This window comes from Bacillus rossius, chromosome 3 (genome assembly GCF_032445375.1).
Source record: "Bacillus rossius redtenbacheri isolate Brsri chromosome 3, Brsri_v3, whole genome shotgun sequence".
Lineage (NCBI taxonomy): Eukaryota > Metazoa > Arthropoda > Insecta > Phasmatodea > Bacillidae > Bacillus > Bacillus rossius.
The window spans coordinates 17,720,675-17,741,927 of record NC_086332.1 but is presented as its reverse complement, the minus strand read 5'-3'; the positions used below and the strand labels follow the sequence as shown (position 1 = coordinate 17,741,927).

General features: G+C 39.6%; 2 protein-coding genes across 2 annotated transcripts in view; both read right to left on the bottom strand.

Annotated features, from left to right (window-relative positions):
- The window catches only part of LOC134530023 (uncharacterized), a 40,451-nt gene extending 22,845 nt beyond the window's left edge, over positions 1–17,606 (bottom strand). Inside the window, exons 1-2 of the mRNA XM_063364551.1 lie at positions 17,537–17,606; positions 8,294–8,435 (exon numbers count right to left, since the gene is read on the bottom strand). Coding sequence (XP_063220621.1) covers positions 8,294–8,435; positions 17,537–17,606 — 212 coding nt within the window. The remainder of the gene's footprint in view (positions 1–8,293; positions 8,436–17,536) is intronic.
- The window catches only part of LOC134530022 (uncharacterized), a 231,586-nt gene continuing 224,416 nt past the window's right edge, over positions 14,084–21,253 (bottom strand). Inside the window, exon 32 of the mRNA XM_063364550.1 lies at positions 14,084–18,407. Coding sequence (XP_063220620.1) covers positions 18,213–18,407 — 195 coding nt within the window. The 3' untranslated portion in view covers positions 14,084–18,212. The remainder of the gene's footprint in view (positions 18,408–21,253) is intronic.

The following is a 21,253-nucleotide window of genomic DNA, read 5'->3' as shown; positions in this document are numbered from 1 at the left end:
AATAAGAAAATTTAGTTACAAAGTGGTTGATATGCTTTCGTATAATTTCTTCGTAAATAATCGCCTGCCAGCCGCTGATAGTGTTTTTCGGAAACATCATGTGTAGTTATTGTATGGATTGACTGATATTAGATATTCTAAACTGAAACAACAGCATTTCAAAACCATACGTATTTAATTTATTTATATTTTAAATCATGAAATATATATTATTTATAATTATATACAATATATAACGCCAAAATTTTCAATAACACATTTTTGTTTAGAAGTAAAATATTTATATTGATTTCAAAATTTTAGTTAGCGTGTTCTTAATTTTTTTTAACATTTTAGTTTATATGCTGTCGAAAATTTTCTTCGTATAGATCTCAAAATATTGTTATCTTATACTTGAAAAATTTAACAATTTTTTATTACAGAATTGTTACGAAGGAATGTTGTAAATATTGATTTTTGTAATACGAATGTAAAAAATGCCTATTTAATTGATTATAAATCTGTATGTATGATATAAATTTCTTTTTTCCCCATAATATGGTGAATTGAAATTATTGAAATCATTTTAAGTTGGGCTAAACAGGTAATATCTCCACCATATATCAAACCTGTGAAGATATATTGTAGTACACCCCAACAGATTTGCGTAGGCATGAGTGTTTTTATTTTTTCACAGTATAAATCCGAATTACGTATACGTGAGCACAACCCGCAAGATTTATTTAAAGTCGCCCGCTCGCTGCTAGAACGCAAGCAACGACCCATTTGCGCCCCAGTCGCGACAACCTGCTCCTTACATATCCGGCAGCAGTTTGGAGGGGGCGGTGCTCGTATATCATTGGAGGATAACTCTGCCTGCTTTGCGTGACGTCCAACTGAGCGGGGCAGGTGGTGGGAGGGGGGGGGGGGGGGGAGGCGTCGGCAAAGCGACACGGGGATCCACGCACATACATGAGGGGCGGAAGGGGGTGACAAAAGGGGGTGGGGGTTGGGGGGTTGAGATTAGTTGGTTACGGAAATAGGGGAATGCAGATAACCCTCGCGAGATCTTGACACAAAGCGAGACGAGCCAGCATGTGCAGGAAATTAGTTGACATTGCAACGTGGAAATAGCAAGGCACACTGATCCATTGCATTAATAAACTAATCGACCATGTTCGTGAAAAAAAATTGTGAGAGTTTCTTTCAGTACTCGCCTGAGATGTGTAACATCTAACCCCGGCAAAGAGTAAATTCATGTGTTTGCTAATGTTGCAAAGACACTTACAAGAACGAAACTCAGACAATGAATATACAGCAGAATAATTTAAAAAAAAATGCCGATCGTGATAAATGTTTACACAAATTGTGTTTTCAACTAAATTTCTGGTCGCGAATCACACGTAGTTTCCACACCCGCCGCTAGAATTCGCTGCCGGAGCAGCTACGTCGTCTAACTAATCATTCGATTAGCAGACCGAAATTTAAAACTATATAATGAAATGGCTCCGATAAGGCGAAATAATAATAAACCATGGCTTTGGACCTGATATTTGACATGGTTATTTTATTAAAATACTGCCCAATTTTGTTAAAATTCGTTAAAACTTTTAATGCTACAACTTTTTCCTTTGGCTTTGTGAACTTTGGTTCTCGCCATCCGCCACAGATGGCAGCACAGTGGTTACGCATTTCCGTTCCACGCGTCTTCCATTCCATTCGCGAAATTACTCTTACCGAATGCCTTATACCGAGAGCTAAGTTGTAACACATAAAAAAAAAAGAAGCCACGTTCCCGTACACGATAATTTTGCCTTTGTAAATTGGCGGCTGGAATGCAATTGCAGAGCTAAATTTATATTCAACGAGACTTGTGGTACTTACAGAACTCTCAACGGCAGGTTTAAACAACAACAAAAATAATCGATAAATATTAAAATTTATTCGGGATTAAATTAGTAAAAAACATTATTTCTGAGTAATATTCTGGGTCGTGTTAGTGTGGCCAGGCTTTAAAATGAACTCAAGAATTAAGTTTATATATATGTATATAAAAATTAATTAAGACTGATGGGAACTAGGCCTATTACGTATGACACTTAGGTTCACACCTCATAAAAATGCATCAAAACTCCCCCAGGCAATTGATCCCGCTAGGGCGATATCCTGGTTAGGAGAAAGACACTGTAACCAGTGCCTAACATGGGTTCCTTGAACCGGGAAATAGATTCGACATTTCCAATCGCGGCATGTTACTGGAGAGCGCACGGCTAGGTCGAGAGGTTGAGGAGACCCATCCTGTGGCTGCCTGGGCAGCTGTGGCTGGGCTGACGTGAAGTCGCCCGCCCCTGGGGGCGCATGCGCCCCTGGCTAATAATAACCCAGGAGCTCCCAACTTAAATGCGGGCCGCAAGGCCCAAGCTCCCAACTCCACCAAGGTTGATTTTTCAGCCCCTCCAACTCTTCTTACCTGGACCCTTCTTCCTCTTGTCCAGTAGTTACCTGCTTGCGTAATGCATGTTAATTGATCCCCGCATGAACCGGCCCAGGGTTTTCCCTGTGTCTATGCAGGTTTTACCTGGGTCACATTAGCTAGCTTTAAGCTAAGCGACCAATGGGGCGTCAGTCATGGCGCCAATTGCAGCCATGGCTGGCCAGTAAACCCCAATAAGCACACGATGCACGCGCCCTTGTCCTGCATGGTTAAAAACCCGCATGGTAGAGTGTATAGGCTTCGGCCTGAGACACACTTAGGTCCTCCCCTAACCTGGACCCTCCCCTACACACTTAGATTAACTTAGGCTAGGAAAAAAAAAATCGAGACCCATCCCAACTTCGGCCCCACCGACCCGCCCCCAGCTCCGCCGTGAACCCCCAGACCACCTACAGAGCCAGCCCCCTCTGTGGGATCTGAGCAGCACCGACACGGAACCACACGTCTCACATCCCTCTCACGTCCCTATTAAGTATGACAGTAAAATGCTGGAGTAGCAGAACTGGGTCAGAGTGCGCAGCTGCGATCAGATAGGGCTTCGCACGTCACAAATCCCGCACGAAGCCAAACACTGACGAACTGCCGGCTACCACCGAGAGGCTAAACGCACAGTTTATTGACCGCCGCGCTCCTGTTTAAATACATACGGTCCAACGCGAGTTTCCGAGCGACGGTTTTTTTTTTCCGGCGGACCGGCTTCATTCCGAGTTGATTGCTGCGCCGGCACCACACAGCTGCGGGCGAACAGGCAAGACTCGGATTTGCGCCAAACCGCCGCGTTAATGAAACATTCGTTCGAGCTTCGCTGCCAACTTTTATCCACCACTGTGCGTGCCATGTCATATAATTTTTTTTTGACGTGATAACGTCTTATGAATCGATGAACGCGCGGCTGCACGCACGAAAAAATTGTCACGTTCCGCCTGAGCCGAGCGTTCAATAACCGGCCAACCACCGCGCGAGAAAATCTTCTATAATATCTAACAGGTTAAGGCGGGATTTTTAAACTAATTATTCGTGATTATATTTAAACAAATTATTTAAAATTAAATTTGCAAACAACTGTAAATAATATTAGAAAATTAAAAAGTATGCAATATTTAATCAACTTTTTCTTATGACGTTATCACGTAAAATTATCGTCCGTAAACCGACTTTACAGACAACCCCCCCCCCCCCCTTTTTTTTTCAGGGTTGAATATTCCATGAAACCAAGAGAACCGTCTGTTTCCCTACTTTCAGGAGGGGTAAAAACCTTATTTAATTAGATTTGTGACTGCTAATCAAATAAACTATTTTCAGGTATCATGACTAGTTTCCAAACAAACTAAAAAAAATAATAATAATGAGCCGATATGTCTCCTTCGCCCCCAGCTCCTAGATTTCACGATCCATTTTCTGTTGTCCGCTTCTTGCACTGAAACTCAAGAGCTCGGCTAACTTCGCGTATTCCTATGGTACCCGAAGCCACGCAGCCGCGAAACTCTGGAACCTTACCGGTGCTTTGTGGGAAGCCTTAGATGTCCATCAAGTTCTGTCCCTGCCCCATTACACCCGAACAATTCACCTTCGGCCAACCTCGGGTTTATTTATATATATTTATATTTCTCTGTTTATTTTAATGTAGCTATACTAATCTAACTAACCGTCCATAGTGTTTTAAAGTGTTTTAATGTAGCTAACCTAACCGACCACATTTAATATTTGAATTCATTTTTCCTGCGCAAAAATAAAACAAATCCCGAGGTCGGCCGAAGGTGAATTGTTCGGGTGTAATCGGGAATGGCAGAACTTGATGTGCATCTTAGGTCTCCCGTGCTTTGTGTCCCTGCGCCAACAATAAGCTACAAATTGATCTGTTAGAAAAACCGCCCGACTTAAAAAAACTGTTCGAGATACCCGGGTGGCGTCTGTTTACGAAACACATTTAAAAATACACTGATGGTAGATGAGTAGCTCTTGAATCGGATTTTTTAAATCTGTATTATTAGAAGAAAGAAAATGGATTTTTAGGCATGAAACACCCGGAATATATATATTCTTGAAAACACTCGAGGGACTTTGCATCGCCGGTTATCTTCATTTATCCGTCATATAATGTTACTGTTACCGCTCAAATCTCACAGTTGCTACATGTACAACGAGAAGACTGCGCGCCAGCCCACAGTCTTCCGTTGCTCCGATTAGGAGAAATGTCGTATTACAAGAATATTGAATTTTTAACGTTACGAAATAACAGTCAGCTGGAACCCTGACACGTTGACAGAGGCAGCGCAATGGAAGTGTAACACTACCCAGCTATTTTACCATAGGTAATTCATAAGTGGCATTATATATATCCATATATTGAGAATTTTTTAAAGTTATATTAACTGGCTCATTTTATTAACTAAATAATTTAATTTTTATACATTGAGCTCCTCTGTAATAGTGTTCTATAATATGGTAGAAATTTTCATGGTAAATTAAACAATTTTTTTCACTGTGTAAAAACACAAACAATATAAATAGGTATAATGCTTTTTAAATAATTATTTTAATTAATAAAATAAATAAACTTATTAGAGTAAACGTATGTAAGTTCCTCAGTGCACGAAATCAGTTTTGGTAGAAAGTGTGTAAAATGCATAGTTTTGCGGAAAGCTGCGTTTCTGTGAACGTTCTAAAAATAACATTTGTTTAAAAAAAATTAAAATATTTAAAAAAATTTCAGTTGGAACGGAAGATTCTAAGATGAAAATCAGTCTTCGCGAAAAGTGCGTAAGACGCATATTTCACCAGGATATTTGCATCATTTTTTTTTCGCGACCAAAAAATGCGAGGTTTTGACGTTTTACGATAGAACAGAATATTCTAAGTCGAAAAATCCTTCTTTGTGAAAAGTGCGTAAGACGCATGGATTGGCAGAAAATCGACAAAGTCGGGAAAGCTCCTCTTCTAATCTTTGGTACATATTATCTGCAAGAATAGATGAGTTTTTCTTTTACGGGGTCTGTCCTAAGGACACTGACTTTGTCTTGTAAGAGCTATAATTTATTGAAATAAAGTTTCTCGCTTTATTAGATGAGACGGCTCTTCTAGCCTTATGTGCTGATGGGCCTAAGACAGCGAGGGAGGTGGCAATACTGCACTATTAGAAGGACCGGCTTATCTACTCTGATGTGCTTATGTGTTCGAGATTAGTAGAAGAGTTGGTGGGCCTGCCTAAGTGTACATGTCTTCTCCTATAATCTCAGAGGCTGCAGAGGTTGAAGTCATCTAGAATGCAGATGAGACTGCACATAGTTGAGCCTGATGGTTTATCTAGTGTGATACTTGGGTCGAGGTTTGCAATAGAGTTGTTGACAATGCTTTAGTAGATGAGACGGCTCTTATAACTTTATGTACTGCTGGCCTGAAGTCAGCGTGAGAGGCGGCCAGACTCTACTATTAGAAAAGCCTTCTTATCTATCTGGCGTGCTTTTGTGTTTGAAGTGGCATAGAAGGACTTTTTAAGTAGATTAGACTCCCCTTCTTATCTTAGTTGCTACAGAAGTTGAAGTCATCTAGAGATTTGGTGAGACTGCACTAGTAGATATGCCGGCAAGTTTATTCTGTGTGATGCTGGTGTCGAATTCTGCAAAAGAGTTAGTACACGTTAGTAGATGAGATGGCTCATCCAACCTTAATTATTGGAGGTTATTGAGAGGGGTGGAAAAGCTGCATTATTAATGCGTTTAAGTGAATTTCATTATTTTTATCCTTAAATTTTTACATAATAAAAATTAACGCGTGCCCAAAAATCCCGAATCTTCAGGCAAGACAGTATTACCAATATGGAGATAACGTCTTACTTAATATACGTAGATTAAAATGTTGTTTCTTAAAGGTAGATTTTTAATTTCTCTTTTTAGTTTATTTTATCGAAACAATTAATTTTTATTAATTACATGGTTTTAACTTATGACAGCAATATTCAGTCAGGAATCATTAAAATTTATAAATTTCAATTAAGTTTCTAATGTTTAAAAATTTCACGAACACATCCCTCTCGAAAAACACGGCCATCGGAGTAACTGGAGTTACCGTAACAATGCGAGACACGCATCGAGGAGCAAGCAGGAATAGCTCACGGTTTTCCTTTACCTCCAGGACGCAGGTTTATGAAATTCGATAGACAGTGTTCAGTTCCAAACTGATGGTCTTCGCCTAGTAAGCTCTACCTCTTTTCGTCATCCGTTTTTTTGTTGCGTTTATTTGTGTCAGAAACGGAGCCTCCGGGATGTATGTATGTAGTCATGTAAAATTAATATTATGTCACTGTTTATTTTTATGTATTGCTGGAAAACAGTATTTTATTCGCAATAATTTATTTCGAAATTGCACCACAGTTTTGCAGGGAAAGCATTTTGGGGTACATAAACTAGTCGAAAAAAAAGGTTTCTGTCTAACGCCGTAATTGCGGGTTCCGGGACATCGGGACCTTTGGAGCGAAGATGTAAGACGTCCCACGTCGCCGTGTTTGTCCGCGAGAGGCATTTATTCAGCCGTAATCCGACTTTTCCCGAAATTTAGGGCCTAATCGGATTTCACCAGATTTTTCGGTCGGAGGCCCTTCGAGACAAGTCTCGCCCTCTTACAATATCGACAAGCGCGTTTGTTTGGTCGAAAAAAAAAAAAAACGCTTTAGGCAAAAAAAAAAATGGTCGAAAAACGTTTTTGCATACTGGAAAGATCGAACAGCCGAAATGTTAGCTTGCAGAGGGCGCTTGAAACCGCCGTACACACGCAAAAAAAAAAGTGAACGAGTCTTTCAGTACTCGCCAGAGATGTGGAAACATGTGACCTTGGTAACGAGCGAAATCATGTGTTCTCATGTCGCAAATAAACTTATATTACGAAACTGGGACAGTATTTGAAATAATGCTGAGAGTGATAAATATAGGTATGAAAAGTATTCAGTTTAGAGAAAAACGGTAAACATTTCCTACTCTTTAAAACCTAACTATTATTTATTATGTTTAACAAGATGGCACAATTGATTTCACAGGGCTAGCCGAACAACAGGAGTACCTCAACGTTGAACATGTGACATTTGCCCCTAGACTGGAATTATCATTGCCTGCGTTTTTCAAGTTATATTTCTCACGGCCGCGTTAAGAGTGAAATATTAGTATGCACCAGAAATGCAATGAAATAAGCGCGCATTACAGAACGTAAATTTGACAGGTTGAAAGTCCAACTTGCATGCATGCAGAAACTGCTATAGCCACGAGCCGAAGTCGTCAAGATGTTTGACCTGGCAACAGGCAGTTGACCGAAAGCCAATAGACCGAAAGCCACTAGACCGAACAGGCACTAGATCGAACAGGCACTAGACCGAAAGTCTTTCTCGAAATTTCGGCAAATGACTTTCGGTCCAGTGCCTTCCACCCGTATGATTACGTCTAAAAGCCTTAATGCCGAGCACACAGTCTTTGTCAACAGGGAAACCTTTTTTCCACAGACGAGAGAGCCAAAACCCGAAATTCCCCGAAGTTCATGCTCGCTTTCCCCCCCCCCCCCCCCCCCCCCCCCCGCGTATCTTTAATGTAGCTATCCTAACCAAATAAACCACCCACATTGTTTTAAAGTATTTATAATGTAGCTAACCTAACCTAATTGACTATTAGTATCCTTTTATCAACACATTTACAATGAACAAAAAAAAAAACCCGAAGATGCACGATCAGGCGTTTGGCTCTCTCGTCTGTGAAAAGAAGGTTTCCTTTGTCAACACTGCACTGCACAGCTGCGCATGCGCGCCTCGCCTGCTTGACCTGCGCGTGCTCCCGGGGTCACGGCGTGGGCCGCGTGCGATTGGCGGGTTCTGTGCAGGCGGTGACGTCACGCCCGCCCGTCGCCGCCACGCGCACAGAGCGAACACAGAGGTAGAGCGGCGCTGCGGTCAGAGCAGTGTCTATCGCCAGGGGCGCGTGCGCCACTGCCTCAGCAAACACAGAACCGCCCGACAATAGAGCAATGTGGTCAGTGAAGCCAATGTCCAAGCTCACAAACTATGCATGACAGGAACTTTTTCCTGTTCAACTATTCTCCTGGACCATCGTCTTTTGTCACGTACTTTGTGCGTGTCCAGGGTTTTCCTTTGTTCATTCAGGATCGTCCTGGGCACACTTAACTAGTTGTGGTCTATAGTTAGTCATGGCATCAATCAGACATCTTCCAAAGCAATACACTTAGTTTTAAGTAAGGTTAGAAATGAACACCGAGATAGAAAGCGAGTGAGGCTACGCAGTTCCTAATATACTCGTGCGTGGCCGTCTACTATGCCTAGAAACTCGCGACACTTTCGTTCGACTTGTCAGTATCAATAACGTTTTCCCAAAAGTTAAACGGTGAGAAAATTACATCGTTTTCACCTAAACATTACAACAGCAACACAATTTTACATGTAAATTGAAACCGCTTTACTGCGAGTTATTTAATCTTGTTTTAGCATTACATCACCGGAAAATATATATACAATAACCCAACATAAATAAAACAAGACTTTTTTTTTAAACCAAGGAAATACCTCGTATCTCATACTTGGGCTGGAATTCCACAACACGTGTATAGAAAAAACTGCGAGTAATTATAATTGTGAACGCGCGCTTAAAGTTATAGTTCTTTTTGATCTAAGACACTGAATCATTTTGAAATTTACTGTAACAAAAATTAATAATTAAAAAAATACTGAGTATTTATTATTAATATAACCATGTGTATGAAATAAATTATTTAATTTTATAAAACTATTTGGATTAAATTTAATCAATACGGAAAATCAATAAATATGCCTAAAGTTTATACTTATTTATTTATTATAATTATTAATTAAATAATAATGTAATAAGTAATAATGCAAATAAATTATACATACTGAATATAACTAAACTTATATAAATACACTTGAAAATAGAATTAAAAATTTTTATAAACATAATTTTTATCACTAATATTCACATTAAATAAAGGTTTTTAATTATATGGACCAGGATTCAATATAATTCACTAAATTTCTGAACGCGACTCATACGTAGTTTCCGCACCCATCGCTAGAATTCGATACCGGAGTAGCTACGTCGACTAAAGAATCATTCGATTTGCAGAGCAAAATGTTAAACTATACAATAAAATATCTGATAAAAACGGAAAAGACTTGAAAAATACTACACCCCGGTTTGGACCTGACTTTTGACAAGGAATTTTTATTAAAATACTGCACAATTTGTTATAATTCATTAAAAAGTTAATGCTTTATAATTTCCGCACACGTGGAAACAATAAATTGCAAAGTATTAAAGGATAGTTTTACTAGCGGCATATTAAAGTTTTATTATTTATTACCTATGCGAATTTGTGGAAATACATTTCCTAACAAACGTAATTAGTTTATTATCACTTTAAGTAAAATTAGAGGATTAATGTCTATCTAGTATGAAATAATGAATTCAATGGACTGAGCTATGTATTTAATAACTATATGGCAAACGATAACCAAATAAAATGTATTCATATATATTTTATTAAAGCACAGTTTGTATAATGCAGTAATTTGTAATTTAAGAAAAGGGAAAAAAATCCACAGCTGAGTTTTTAACCACGTTCCTTTAGATTATTAGCCGTGCACTATGACCACTGTGCTACGAACATAAATACGTTTGGTATCTCCCCTAATATTTATGAAAGTGACTATATATGGGTTTATGTTCATACACGTGGGTCCGCCATCTTCCTGTGAAAATTTCGTTGCATGGTGCGCGCATATTGTCAAAATTAACTCTCATCATTTTTCCATAACGCTACTAAGAAATATAACTTAAAAACAAATGTTATTGCCTACATCGGGACGTATATGGAGGCATTATGCGCAGTACCTTAAACGGGCTCTGCGTGGACATTCACGGTGGCGCCTGGGGCAATGTTTTTACACCCGGACGTGTTATTCAGGCCTGAAGCCGTGCCAACACAACTTGTGTATTTCCGTGTAGCATCTCTTCGAGGATATGTGATTTTACGTCATAAGGATCTTTCTTTTTATCGTTTATCATTGAACACTTGCCACTTTTGTTTTGTGGGCGAAATATATAATTTGATAGACTGCATACAATTTATAGTGGTTGGCTGAAACACATATTTTTATTTTGTGTAATATCTTAGTTCTCACAATACGGCATTTGGCAGGAGTAATTTCGTGAATAGAATGGAAGCCACATGGAACGGAAATGTGTAACCACGGTGCTGCCATCTGTGGTGGATGGTGCGAACCAAAGTTCACAAAGCCAAAGGAAAACTTTATAGTGAATTTGAACAACATTGCCAGTATTTTAATAAAATTCCTTGTCGAAAATCAGGCCCAACATCAGGGTCTTAGTATTTTTCACTTTTATCGGAGCCGTTTCATTATAGCTATAGTTTGAAATCTCGATCAGTGGCGGTTTGGAAATGTTGGCTCCACAGAGCAGAGCAGCTTGCTCGGCCAGGGCCGGCGGGTGTGGAGAAGGGTAGGCCGGAGGGGGTGGAGGGATGAGTGAGAAACGAAGCGGTAGGGAACGCAAAACCGGGGGAAGTTTTATCCCGGTCCGTTTGGCAAGCACAGTCTCTTCTATTCGAATACATCATTTGATAAGAGTAGCAATGGTTGGTGCTGAGGGGGAGGAGGGGACGAATCGCGAAATTGGGCGAACCATCGATCCCCCTCGGAGCAGAATTTTTTTTGGAAGGAGGGGGGGGGGGAGAGAGAGAGGCTGCTGTACGTGGTGGGGGTGGTGGTGAGGAGTTGGTGCGAATAAATAGGAGGTGTGTGGAAGATTAACGTTCCTCGCACCATTGGTCGCTGCCTCTTGCAGAAAACTCGATTAGCGACCATTACTGGAAGGACGGGTGTTCCCACGCCAGACGGGACACACACCGCACCTTCACCTAGCACAAGAACATCCCGTCAGAGGTGTCGGAGTACGCCACAGCTTCCAGCCCGCAAGAACAGAATCAGCTAGCCGCAAGACCACCGACATCTCTACGACGCGGTTAACTAACCTTTTTCTCATCATGATATGGCAGCAGAGACTATCAAATGCTTTTTTTTTTCAGCGTCCGTTGTTTCGGCGGTGAACCGAGAGAAAGGGTGGTTTTCCTCAACAAAATATTTGTTTATATATGGCGAAATAAATATATTTTGTTAATTCTAACAAATATTTTGTAGTAGGAAAGTTTCTGTTGACCCAATAAAATGATTTTGTTTACTGAAATGTATATTTGGTTAGATGTAACAAATTATTTTTGTTACTTACCGAGTTTGGTTAAACTAACAAAATATTTTGTTCCACCAAGTAAATATTTATTTCGCCATATATAAACAAATATTTGTTTGATTCAAACAAACCTTTTTCTCTGTGAGAACAGATCGTCCACATCCACTTACCACGGCGTCACGAGACCAATGGCCGGTCTGTTGGTTCTCCAACTCTGCCAGCAGGGGTAATTAGCGGCGCTACTGTAACTAGTAGCGCGGGAGAAATACTGACGTGCTCTGAAGGGCCCGCCTAGTCAGGAGTGTATTTGTGTTGGCGAGGCGGGAGCTTCTAGAGCGGTATCTACTCTAGGCGCTAGGCTGTGGAGCTGGCGCGCAGTCTTCTCGTCGTGCGTGGGGCTACTATTATGGGAAGCCTTCTTTTCACAGACGAGAGAGCCAAAACCCGAAGTTCCCCGAAGTTCATGCTTTCCCCCCCGTATCTTTAATGTAGCTATCGTAACCAAATCAACCATCCACAATGTTTAAAAGTATTTATAATGTAGCTAACCTAGCCTAATTGACCATTAGTATCCTTTTATCAACACTGCCATATTTATTTACAATGAACAAACAAAAAACCCCGAAGATGCACGATCGGGCGTTTGGCTCTCTCGTCTGTGAAAAGAAGGCTTCCCTACTATTATACTTGAGCGGTAAACATAACATTACATGGCGAAGATATGAAGATAAAAGAGTGACGAAAGTTCGTTAAGTGCTTTCAAGAATATTTACAGGTTGTTTCATGGCTGCAAATTAATCTGAGAACAAGCGTTTTAGTAATTTTAACTCTTATAATATTACCGTTAAAAATTTTAATCTGGAAACAAAACAACTTATTCACCCTCAGTTAATTCTTAAATGTTTTTTCGTAACCAGACCGCACTCGGATATCTTGAGCAATTTTCAAATCACGTTGTTTTTCCTGAAACGCTGCACACTGTACGTGTGCTCAGGTAGGCGTGCGGGAAGTTCAAATGGCTCGACACACAGACAAACATTCCTCCTGAATACACGGTGTTTCAAAGTAACATCAATACGTACGCAAAGTTTTTAAATAAGTCCAAACATCCCTAGGGAAGAAGGTGACAATGGTTTTGTCATCCGTCCAGAGGATGGTGACGAACTGTGTAAGCTAGGTGCTGTGGTTTGCTTTTGCGTGTGTGGTGAAAGCAGATACCAATAGGGGAAAATTATTAAACTAAAGGGCCAAAAAAAGGTCGTGAAGACATTATTGTTCTCGCTTGTGGTTATCAAAGACATATCAAATCAGCTTTTGGCCCAAATGAGAAGTCATTTGAAACTGGCAAGTGACTGAAATAAAACCAGCCAACAAGAGAATTCACAAAAATTACTTTCGATTTGACGTTAAGCTCTGCTTAAAGATACTGCATATGCACTTTTTTTTAGCCGCCAGGCCACGTCATGGGAAACTTTGATGTTGGAAATGTACCATTAGTAAAATTTTGTATTTTGAAATTTTTAATTCTCTGTTAAGGTCCAACCAAAGCCAAATATTTTTTTTAAAGAAATGAACAGTAAACCTAAAGGTGTTTTACATACCTGCGATTAAAAACCTGACCCCTCGTAGCTTGGATGTAAAGTCTGTAATAGGCGCATAGGCTCATTTCGTTTATTTTTATAGATGTACGAGGGCTGTTTTATTAACCTCCGATGTCCTATAAAAATACAAATTTACATAACAATATAATTTTATAACCAAAATTACAGCAGGGTTTTACTTATTTTTCTAATAATAGCCAAAACGATCGAGGTGTTGGTCATATCGTAAGGCAAGCTTCTTGATGATGCCTTCTTCGAAGAAGTTAGCCTCCAGTTAATAGAGATACAGGGCCAGCGCCTGGATCTCCCTCTTCTTCACGACGCCGCTGTTTGGCGGGTGGACTAATCGCGTGGCGCACTGGCGTCCAGAATTATCGCAAGATGTACGAATAGTGGGGCAGAATTCGCCGCGCTGATCTCGCAACAATAGTCCTGTGTCATTTACCCTGAGTCTAGCCGGAGCAAGGACAAATGACCGAACTGCCGTCATTAATCGATAAGGGCGGGATGCAAGTTCTGGCGACAACAGCGACCAGTGCTCAAAGGGAAACGACTTCTCACTACGGCAGTGCTTGACATTTCAGTGGTAAAAATACAACTCTGGAAAAATTACCATAAAGTCTCTTCAAACTGCAGCGAAATTTTTTGTTCATTTCTCATAGAGTGATTACATTGTTTAGTAACATATGAATGTAGCTTAAGGTGATAAAGAAAGGAAAGTGGTTAAATAAAATAACTTTTCTTATTGTATAAAGATTCTTTATGTTAGCTGAACATAACATTGAGTCAAGCATATTTCTGATATATTTACACACATTTGTCTCAATTATTCTCTTTTAAATATTACAAATTTATGTTGTCAGGCAATAGATTACCTTTGTGCCTTCAATAAGCCATTTTGTTTTAATTTTCAAGTAATATAAAACTTAAGTTTCTTCGTGTAATAATCATGCACAAAACTTAAAATATTTATTTTATTACACTTTATTAGTGACTATTCCCTTCTAGCTAGATTTCATGGGACATATGGCAAAACTTCCTCAATTAATAAAAAATCACTTTGATTGTTCCATTGTGTTTCTCATACTTGTACACTTCACCAGTAATATTATTTATTTCTTGGGGTTGGACAGTCGTCAGTTATGTTTTATCATATTATCGGTCCAGAGAGCTCCAAGTCAATGCATGTTTCATTATTTTGTGTTTTTACATTATTAAAATTCTTATGACACCTTTTTTTTTTTTGTTTTACATACTGGTAAAATAAATTGTATTTACGAAATAGTTAAGTAGTCTCTTTCAAGAAAGAATCCCTTTCATAAACAAAAGCATACAAATTTTTTATTTGGAATGACGATTCTGATTGCTTACTGCACAACTCTATAAAGCCTAAGCAAAATAAAAAAAAGAAACAAAACAAAATCACAGAGTAATATACCTGATTATAATATTACAGAGCCATCAATGCACTGAAAGAGTTTGTAATCGTCGTAACATATTCTCAGCAAAATTCACCTAGTCTAATATTATTGTTTGATGGTGAAACTGTGTAATTTATAGAGGCTTGTCATGGCCCAGTTGGGATTTTCACACCACATATAAGTCTCAGATACGCTCACATAGTTTGTATGAACTTCATTATTTTTCAAATAAGCACACATCCTTGTAAGTTAGGAGCAAGAATTGAATTCACAACATAAACGAAAATAATATATCTAAAGACAGCAAATTAAAATAATTCTTATTAAGTAAAACCTTAACTGCAAAACAGAAGTTTATGAACTGAGAAGGGACCACAAGTAAATAACAAAGTTGACTACTTAAATATAAATACATCTGCGTATAAATTTCGTTTGGTACGATATTATGTCTGTAATATATGCCGCACTGTGACCGATTTAAAGTAGAACAACACGCCACAAAAACATTTGTGTGAAATTCTTAGATAAGTATGCAAACAAGGTAAGACCCTTTTGGGACAAAATGTGTCAATGTTTTGAACGCCTGCAGAAATAACCAACAGTACCTATATGAACAAAATATTAGATAGCATAAAAATTTGGTAAAATATGGGCTAGATGTTTGAAGGTCTCTACCTGCTAACAGGTAAAGTTTTAAAGAGTAAAGAGTACACAAATAATAATCGATTTACTATCGTATGATATTTGCATATCTCAATAAAAGTGATTAAAATCATGATTTAAGGGAAACCAATAGGGCGGATGTCAAACGTTATTATAACTTATTGTTATTTTAACTTGCCTTTAAGACTCGGTATACTGAAAGGGTTTTACAAGAGATATTTTGTTTTCTATTTTCATTTTGAATTTACTTCTCATTCTTACGCCGTGAAAATATGTTTCATGAAACCATACACTCATTTAAATCCTTCCAAGTGTGAACAACGGTTAATTAATAATTACTGCTTTTTTCAACAAACAACGACCTGTATACTTATAAGAAAGGTAGGCGATGTTGGTACCATAAATATTATTTAGTAAATGTTGAAATATGGGGAAAATCAGTTATATATTAATATATACTAAACTTGAATCAAATGTAAAATTAGCATATTTTAATTTATTGTGAACTTTATAAATTGGAATTTTTTAACTGACCAATTAGAAAAAATTCAAAACGCATTTATACTTGTTAATAAAGAGGACCGCTGAGTTCAGTCACAGTAAACGTTTTGTCTGATATAGCATAGGCTTTACGTATTATAAGCCTTTTCAAATTTATAAAAAAAATGTGTATAAAGTTGTTAAGGTCCAACAGCTCACGAACTTAATGATTTTACGTTGCTATAAATGGTTAAAACACTTACGACAAGTTCATAAAAATTGTATTTATTTTTCATGAATCTAATTATTTTTGTTTTCCAAAAAACGTTATGAAGTATATTTGATAAAATTATTTCTAGAAATTTTATTTGCTTTAAGATTTTATTTTGTAACTGAAAGTTGAAATTATCTTATTTCAAACGCTAATTGTGGCGACACATATTTCCCATTTAGAAAACTAAATTAACTCAATTCTTATGACTTCAAGATACATTATATTCTGAAAAACACAACGTGAATTCATTTCGTTTTTTAAATTAGGTTTGTATAATATGTTTTAGTTAGTGCTTTCTACTTATTAATAGGTTTTTTGTTTATACATACCATTATTTATGTCGAACCGTAACGAATTATTATTTAATTGTGGGTCCAAAGCTAAGAAACTTAAAAATAAAATTGTTATAGTAATCAAATGGGTCATGTTTGTAAGTAAAAATAGTTATTTCTTACACTGCTGGTCGTGGGGGCAGTGTTGATGGATATTTTAGACAGCTAAATTAGTATACGAGCCTGTCGAAGGTATTAAATAATAAATAAGAAAAACGCAGAATGACTAGACTAGCAAATTTAGGCTCGATTCCACACACCTTGTATTTTTCTGTCTTTTATTGGCTATTCCTTCAGATATATCACAACAGCTTTCTTGAATATTTGTTTGCTTGTAAATTTCATCATAAACAACACTAAATAAACGTATTTCTGAAACTGTAAAATGACAAGTGAGTGAATATAGTTGTTCTAAACCATTACATGTTTTGTTTTTTTGCCCTACTGTATATATAATTGTAACGAAACTTGATTCTGGACTGCTACCGGGGTTAATTCAAAAGAATTAGCCCTTAAAAATAGTAATAACAAAAAAGGGAGGAAATAACATGGCGGGTGATACCGAGTCTTGAGGCTGTAAAGAACTAAACTGCGTGTGAATGAAAGTACAAAAACTCAGCATTGGGGTCTCGGCCGAGAGCTACAGCCGGTATGTCGTGAACTTGATGAACGACAAAGGATGCGCCGGAATTTGCAGACTGCACCTGGAAGAACTCGTGCTTCGAACACTCGGCCAATGGGTGCGTGGCTCGCGCGGGGGTGAAAAAAAAAAAGAAGTAAAACTAATCACGTGTCGAAACGTTACAGGTAAAGAGGTGTGGTGGTTGGCTATCGAGTGGTCAGGGAGACAATTACAACAAACGGCGAAACAAATCATAATTTACATACGTTTCACTTAAAATAACAAAAAAAAAAAAAAAAAACAGAAAGTAATGCGTGTCATGTATTCATTCGATTGCCTCTGCTGAAAGTACGCCTTTCTTCCTCAGTTACACTTTCAAGCGTTGAATTTCTTCGCACAAGCTCCAACAGGTGTCACGTACGGCGAGGAAGCCGCCGACGAGCGCTTGAGGATGAACCTTCTATTCATCGACCCCGAGTCAGACGTCCGAATAAGCCGCGTTCGTGCAGATTCGGAATCTTTTTTATTTTATGTCTGGTGTAAATATAACTCGTAGCTTAGGTTAGGTGTGCTACATAAATAAAATTTTAAAAAAAATCTTTCACTATATTTTTTTCGGAAGGGCAGATTTTCACCAGTCGTAAATAAAATTAAAGTAAGGTTAGGTTTGGTGAGAGACATAAATAATACTTCAAATATTAGTTAAAGTATGAAAATTACTGCAAATAACTCTTGGTTTTAGATTTTTTTTTTTCTCTCGTAAGGGTGGGTCTTCCTCGGTTAGGGTGATCGTAAGATTGGTTGGGTTCAGCGACATTGAAAATACTCTGACATAAGCGACGAAGTGTGGCTTGTCGTTAGTATTTGAGAACACCGGAACGAGGCCCACAGGCGGTAGAACCCGTCATCGCCACCGCCGAACCGAAGTCGTCAACACGGCGGACCCACGCGTTTCAGCATGAATGGCGCGTTTCACTCGGAACGCGAAGTGACGGCGGACTGCGGACGTGTTCGGGGACGTTCGGGGGTCGGCGCAGCTCGGGTGGCGGAGGAGGGGGCGGGCCGCCTCCGGCGTCACGGGGCGGGGGCGGCGTCCCGCCTGGGGCGCGCCGAGCCCTGGGGCGGCGGCAGGCGCTCCACCTCCACGCCGGTCTTCACCTGGGCGCTCGTGCCCGCCTCGGGCCGCTCCTCCTTCGTGAGGTTGTAGCCGATCTCGTGGTAGCGCACCGGGTAGGTCAGCTGGTTGCCCTTGTCCCACGTGAACAGCTCCTGCGCATACGCACCGCCCACGAGTTCACGACACAACTCCCTGGATACGTAATGCATGCAAATTTGCATCCCGCATGAATGTGCCCAGAGGGTTTCCCCTGTGTCCATGCACACTGAGAGAAATGATTGTTTGCCTCAACAAAATATTGGTCCGTATATGGCGAAATAAATATAATTTGTTAATTCAAACAAATATTTTGTAGTAGGAAATTTTCTATTCACCCAACAAAATGTTATTTTCAACTCAACAGTATATTTGGTTAGGTGTAAAAAATTATTTTTGTTACTTACCGAGTTTGGTTAAACTAACAAAATATTTTGTTCCACCAAGTAAATATTTGTTTCGCCATATACAAATGTTTGTTTGATTCAAACAAACCTTTTTCTCTGTGCATGTTTACCTGGGCCCAACCTATCTCCAGTTATAGTCTAGATTTAAGAGTGAGGGGAGTTAGTCATGGCGCCAATCGCTGCCATGGCTGGCCAATCCCCTCCTAGCACATGATGCATGCGACCCTCTCCCTGCATGGCTGATCCCAGCACGACTAGGCGTATAGGCTTCGGCCTGAGACGCACCTAGGTTCCTCTCTAACCTGGACCCCTCCAAAATACGCTTTGTTTTAGTTAGGTTAGAAAAAAAATCTCCCTGGAAACTACTCTCCTGCAAACCTGCGAATACAACAGCGGAAATCTCACGAAACATTTCCAGTGCAACATACAAAACCAGGGCGTACGCAGGGAAGGGAAATCCTAAAAAAAATCTATCATCCTCACCAACAAATGGAAAGAATTTGAGAGCAAACAGCGTGCAAAATTGTTACAATTCCTCTCTCCCCCCCCCCCTAACCCGGCCCGGTCCCGGAAATTAATGAAATTCTGCGTACATTTCTGAAGAAAACTGTTTGATCTGGACAATTCACCCAGTTGTCGCGATAAGGTGTGTGAGTGTGTGTATGTGTGTTCTATTAGGGAAATACCCAAACAAAGCACACGATGCATGCTACCCTTTCTGCTTAGCTGAAACCCAGCAAGATTACAAGTAAAGGCTTCTCCTGGGACGCACTTAAGTCTTCCCTAACCCAGATCCCTTCCAACAAAACACACTTAGGTTCAGTTAGGTTAAGAGAAAAATCTTATAAGGGACAACTAGTTTTACGAAATTTTTTTCTGCCCTCACTCAATGAGTTTGTAACATGGGCCAGCCGGCGAAAACTGCGCGAGGTGGTACAGAGGATGGGAATGTCGGTTTGGGGAGAAGGCATAGTGTGGTGTCATCTTGTTAACAACGGTTCTGCGTGTGTTTAAGGAAGGGACGAAGAAGACGGAGGAGGGGGAGGAGAGGGAGAGCTATATCCCCCCACCCGTCCATCCTTCCCCCCACTCCGCTTCCTTGTAGAACAACCGTGTCCCGTCGGCCGACGCGACGCCCGCAGGGTCGGGAGTGACGTGTTCAAGGGGCAGGAAGGAGCATGTCGTCTGCGGCGTAATTAACAGTCAAATCTCGTCGCAGAGAGAAGGAGTGACAGAGAGAGGGAGAGAGAGAGGATAGGCGGCTCCTGAGGGGTGTGTGCAGAGCCGGTCGCTTATTGCGTCGACCACCCCTCCCCCCACCCAGAAATTCCACCGTACAAACACAGTGGGACATTTCCGCAACAACACGATACTACGTCAGGGGCAGAAGCGTACGCAGAATTTCACTGAGGAGAGGGGGTAAAACCACTTCGACAGCTGTTTGTTTTCAAGTTCTTACCCCCCCCCCCCCCCATTTTTTTTGGTGGGAACGACAGATTTTTTTTTTCTCGGGATATAGCTTTAGGTGAAGGGAAGAGGAGGATACATACCCCTACCATCTCCCACACCCGCCCCCCTTGCGTACGCTCTTGTCACGGGGAGAGTTTCTTGAGTGCTTGATGCTATCCAGGGCGGATCACTCCTGGAGGAAAACCTACCAGGGCAGGAGTTGAAGGCCAAGAGGAAGTGGGAAAGATAGGAACCCGAACACGCCGTATTGGTTTCAAAAGTTCTCATGCCATAACATATTATTTGTTAAGATTAAAAATATTTGCATTCATTATAATCATAGATAAACAGATTAAGAGATTTACAAAGCCAATAACGTATGTAGTATTTAGACACGATTATTACCGTTGTAGTCATTCCGGACAATGAATCAAATACCAAACGCGAATGACGTCACGGGGTAAACTATTTGTAGCAGCCAGTCACTATTAACTTCAGACATTATATACTATGCCCTAAAGAAGCCAAATTTTAAAAATGTGTACGATAGAAAAATTTCATGGCCAAAACTACTTTTGAAACCAGACAACATCTTTCGGTTCCTATGTCATACCCTTCATATTTCATGTTGATATTTTCCCCATTATTTTAACAGATATTTTTAATATTTTTAATCGATACCTTCCTTGTATTTGTTGTTCTGCCACAAATATTTTCAAAAAACTATTGTTTTAGTGTTATACAATGAGTGTAAAAAATTCGTGCTTGTAATGATGATTACAAGACTTGTGCACCTTTTTTACATAATTTATATTACACTTAGTAAATACCTTAGGTTGGTATAATAAGACGCTCGGGTAAGGGAGAGAATAAGCACTGCCTTGTTGAGATACAACCGTAACCTAACTCGCGGGCCGTATCACAGAACGTGTCCAAACCGAATCACAGTAAGGAAACAAATCGGCAACAGTTTCAATAGAAGATGACCTAGAAATTGATTGCAACGCATTCTAGCGGACGTTTCGCATCCATCGATACAAAAGTTATTGCAAAAATAATAGAGATAGCAGCACTATCGCACAAAAATATAATCGCCTTTATAATTT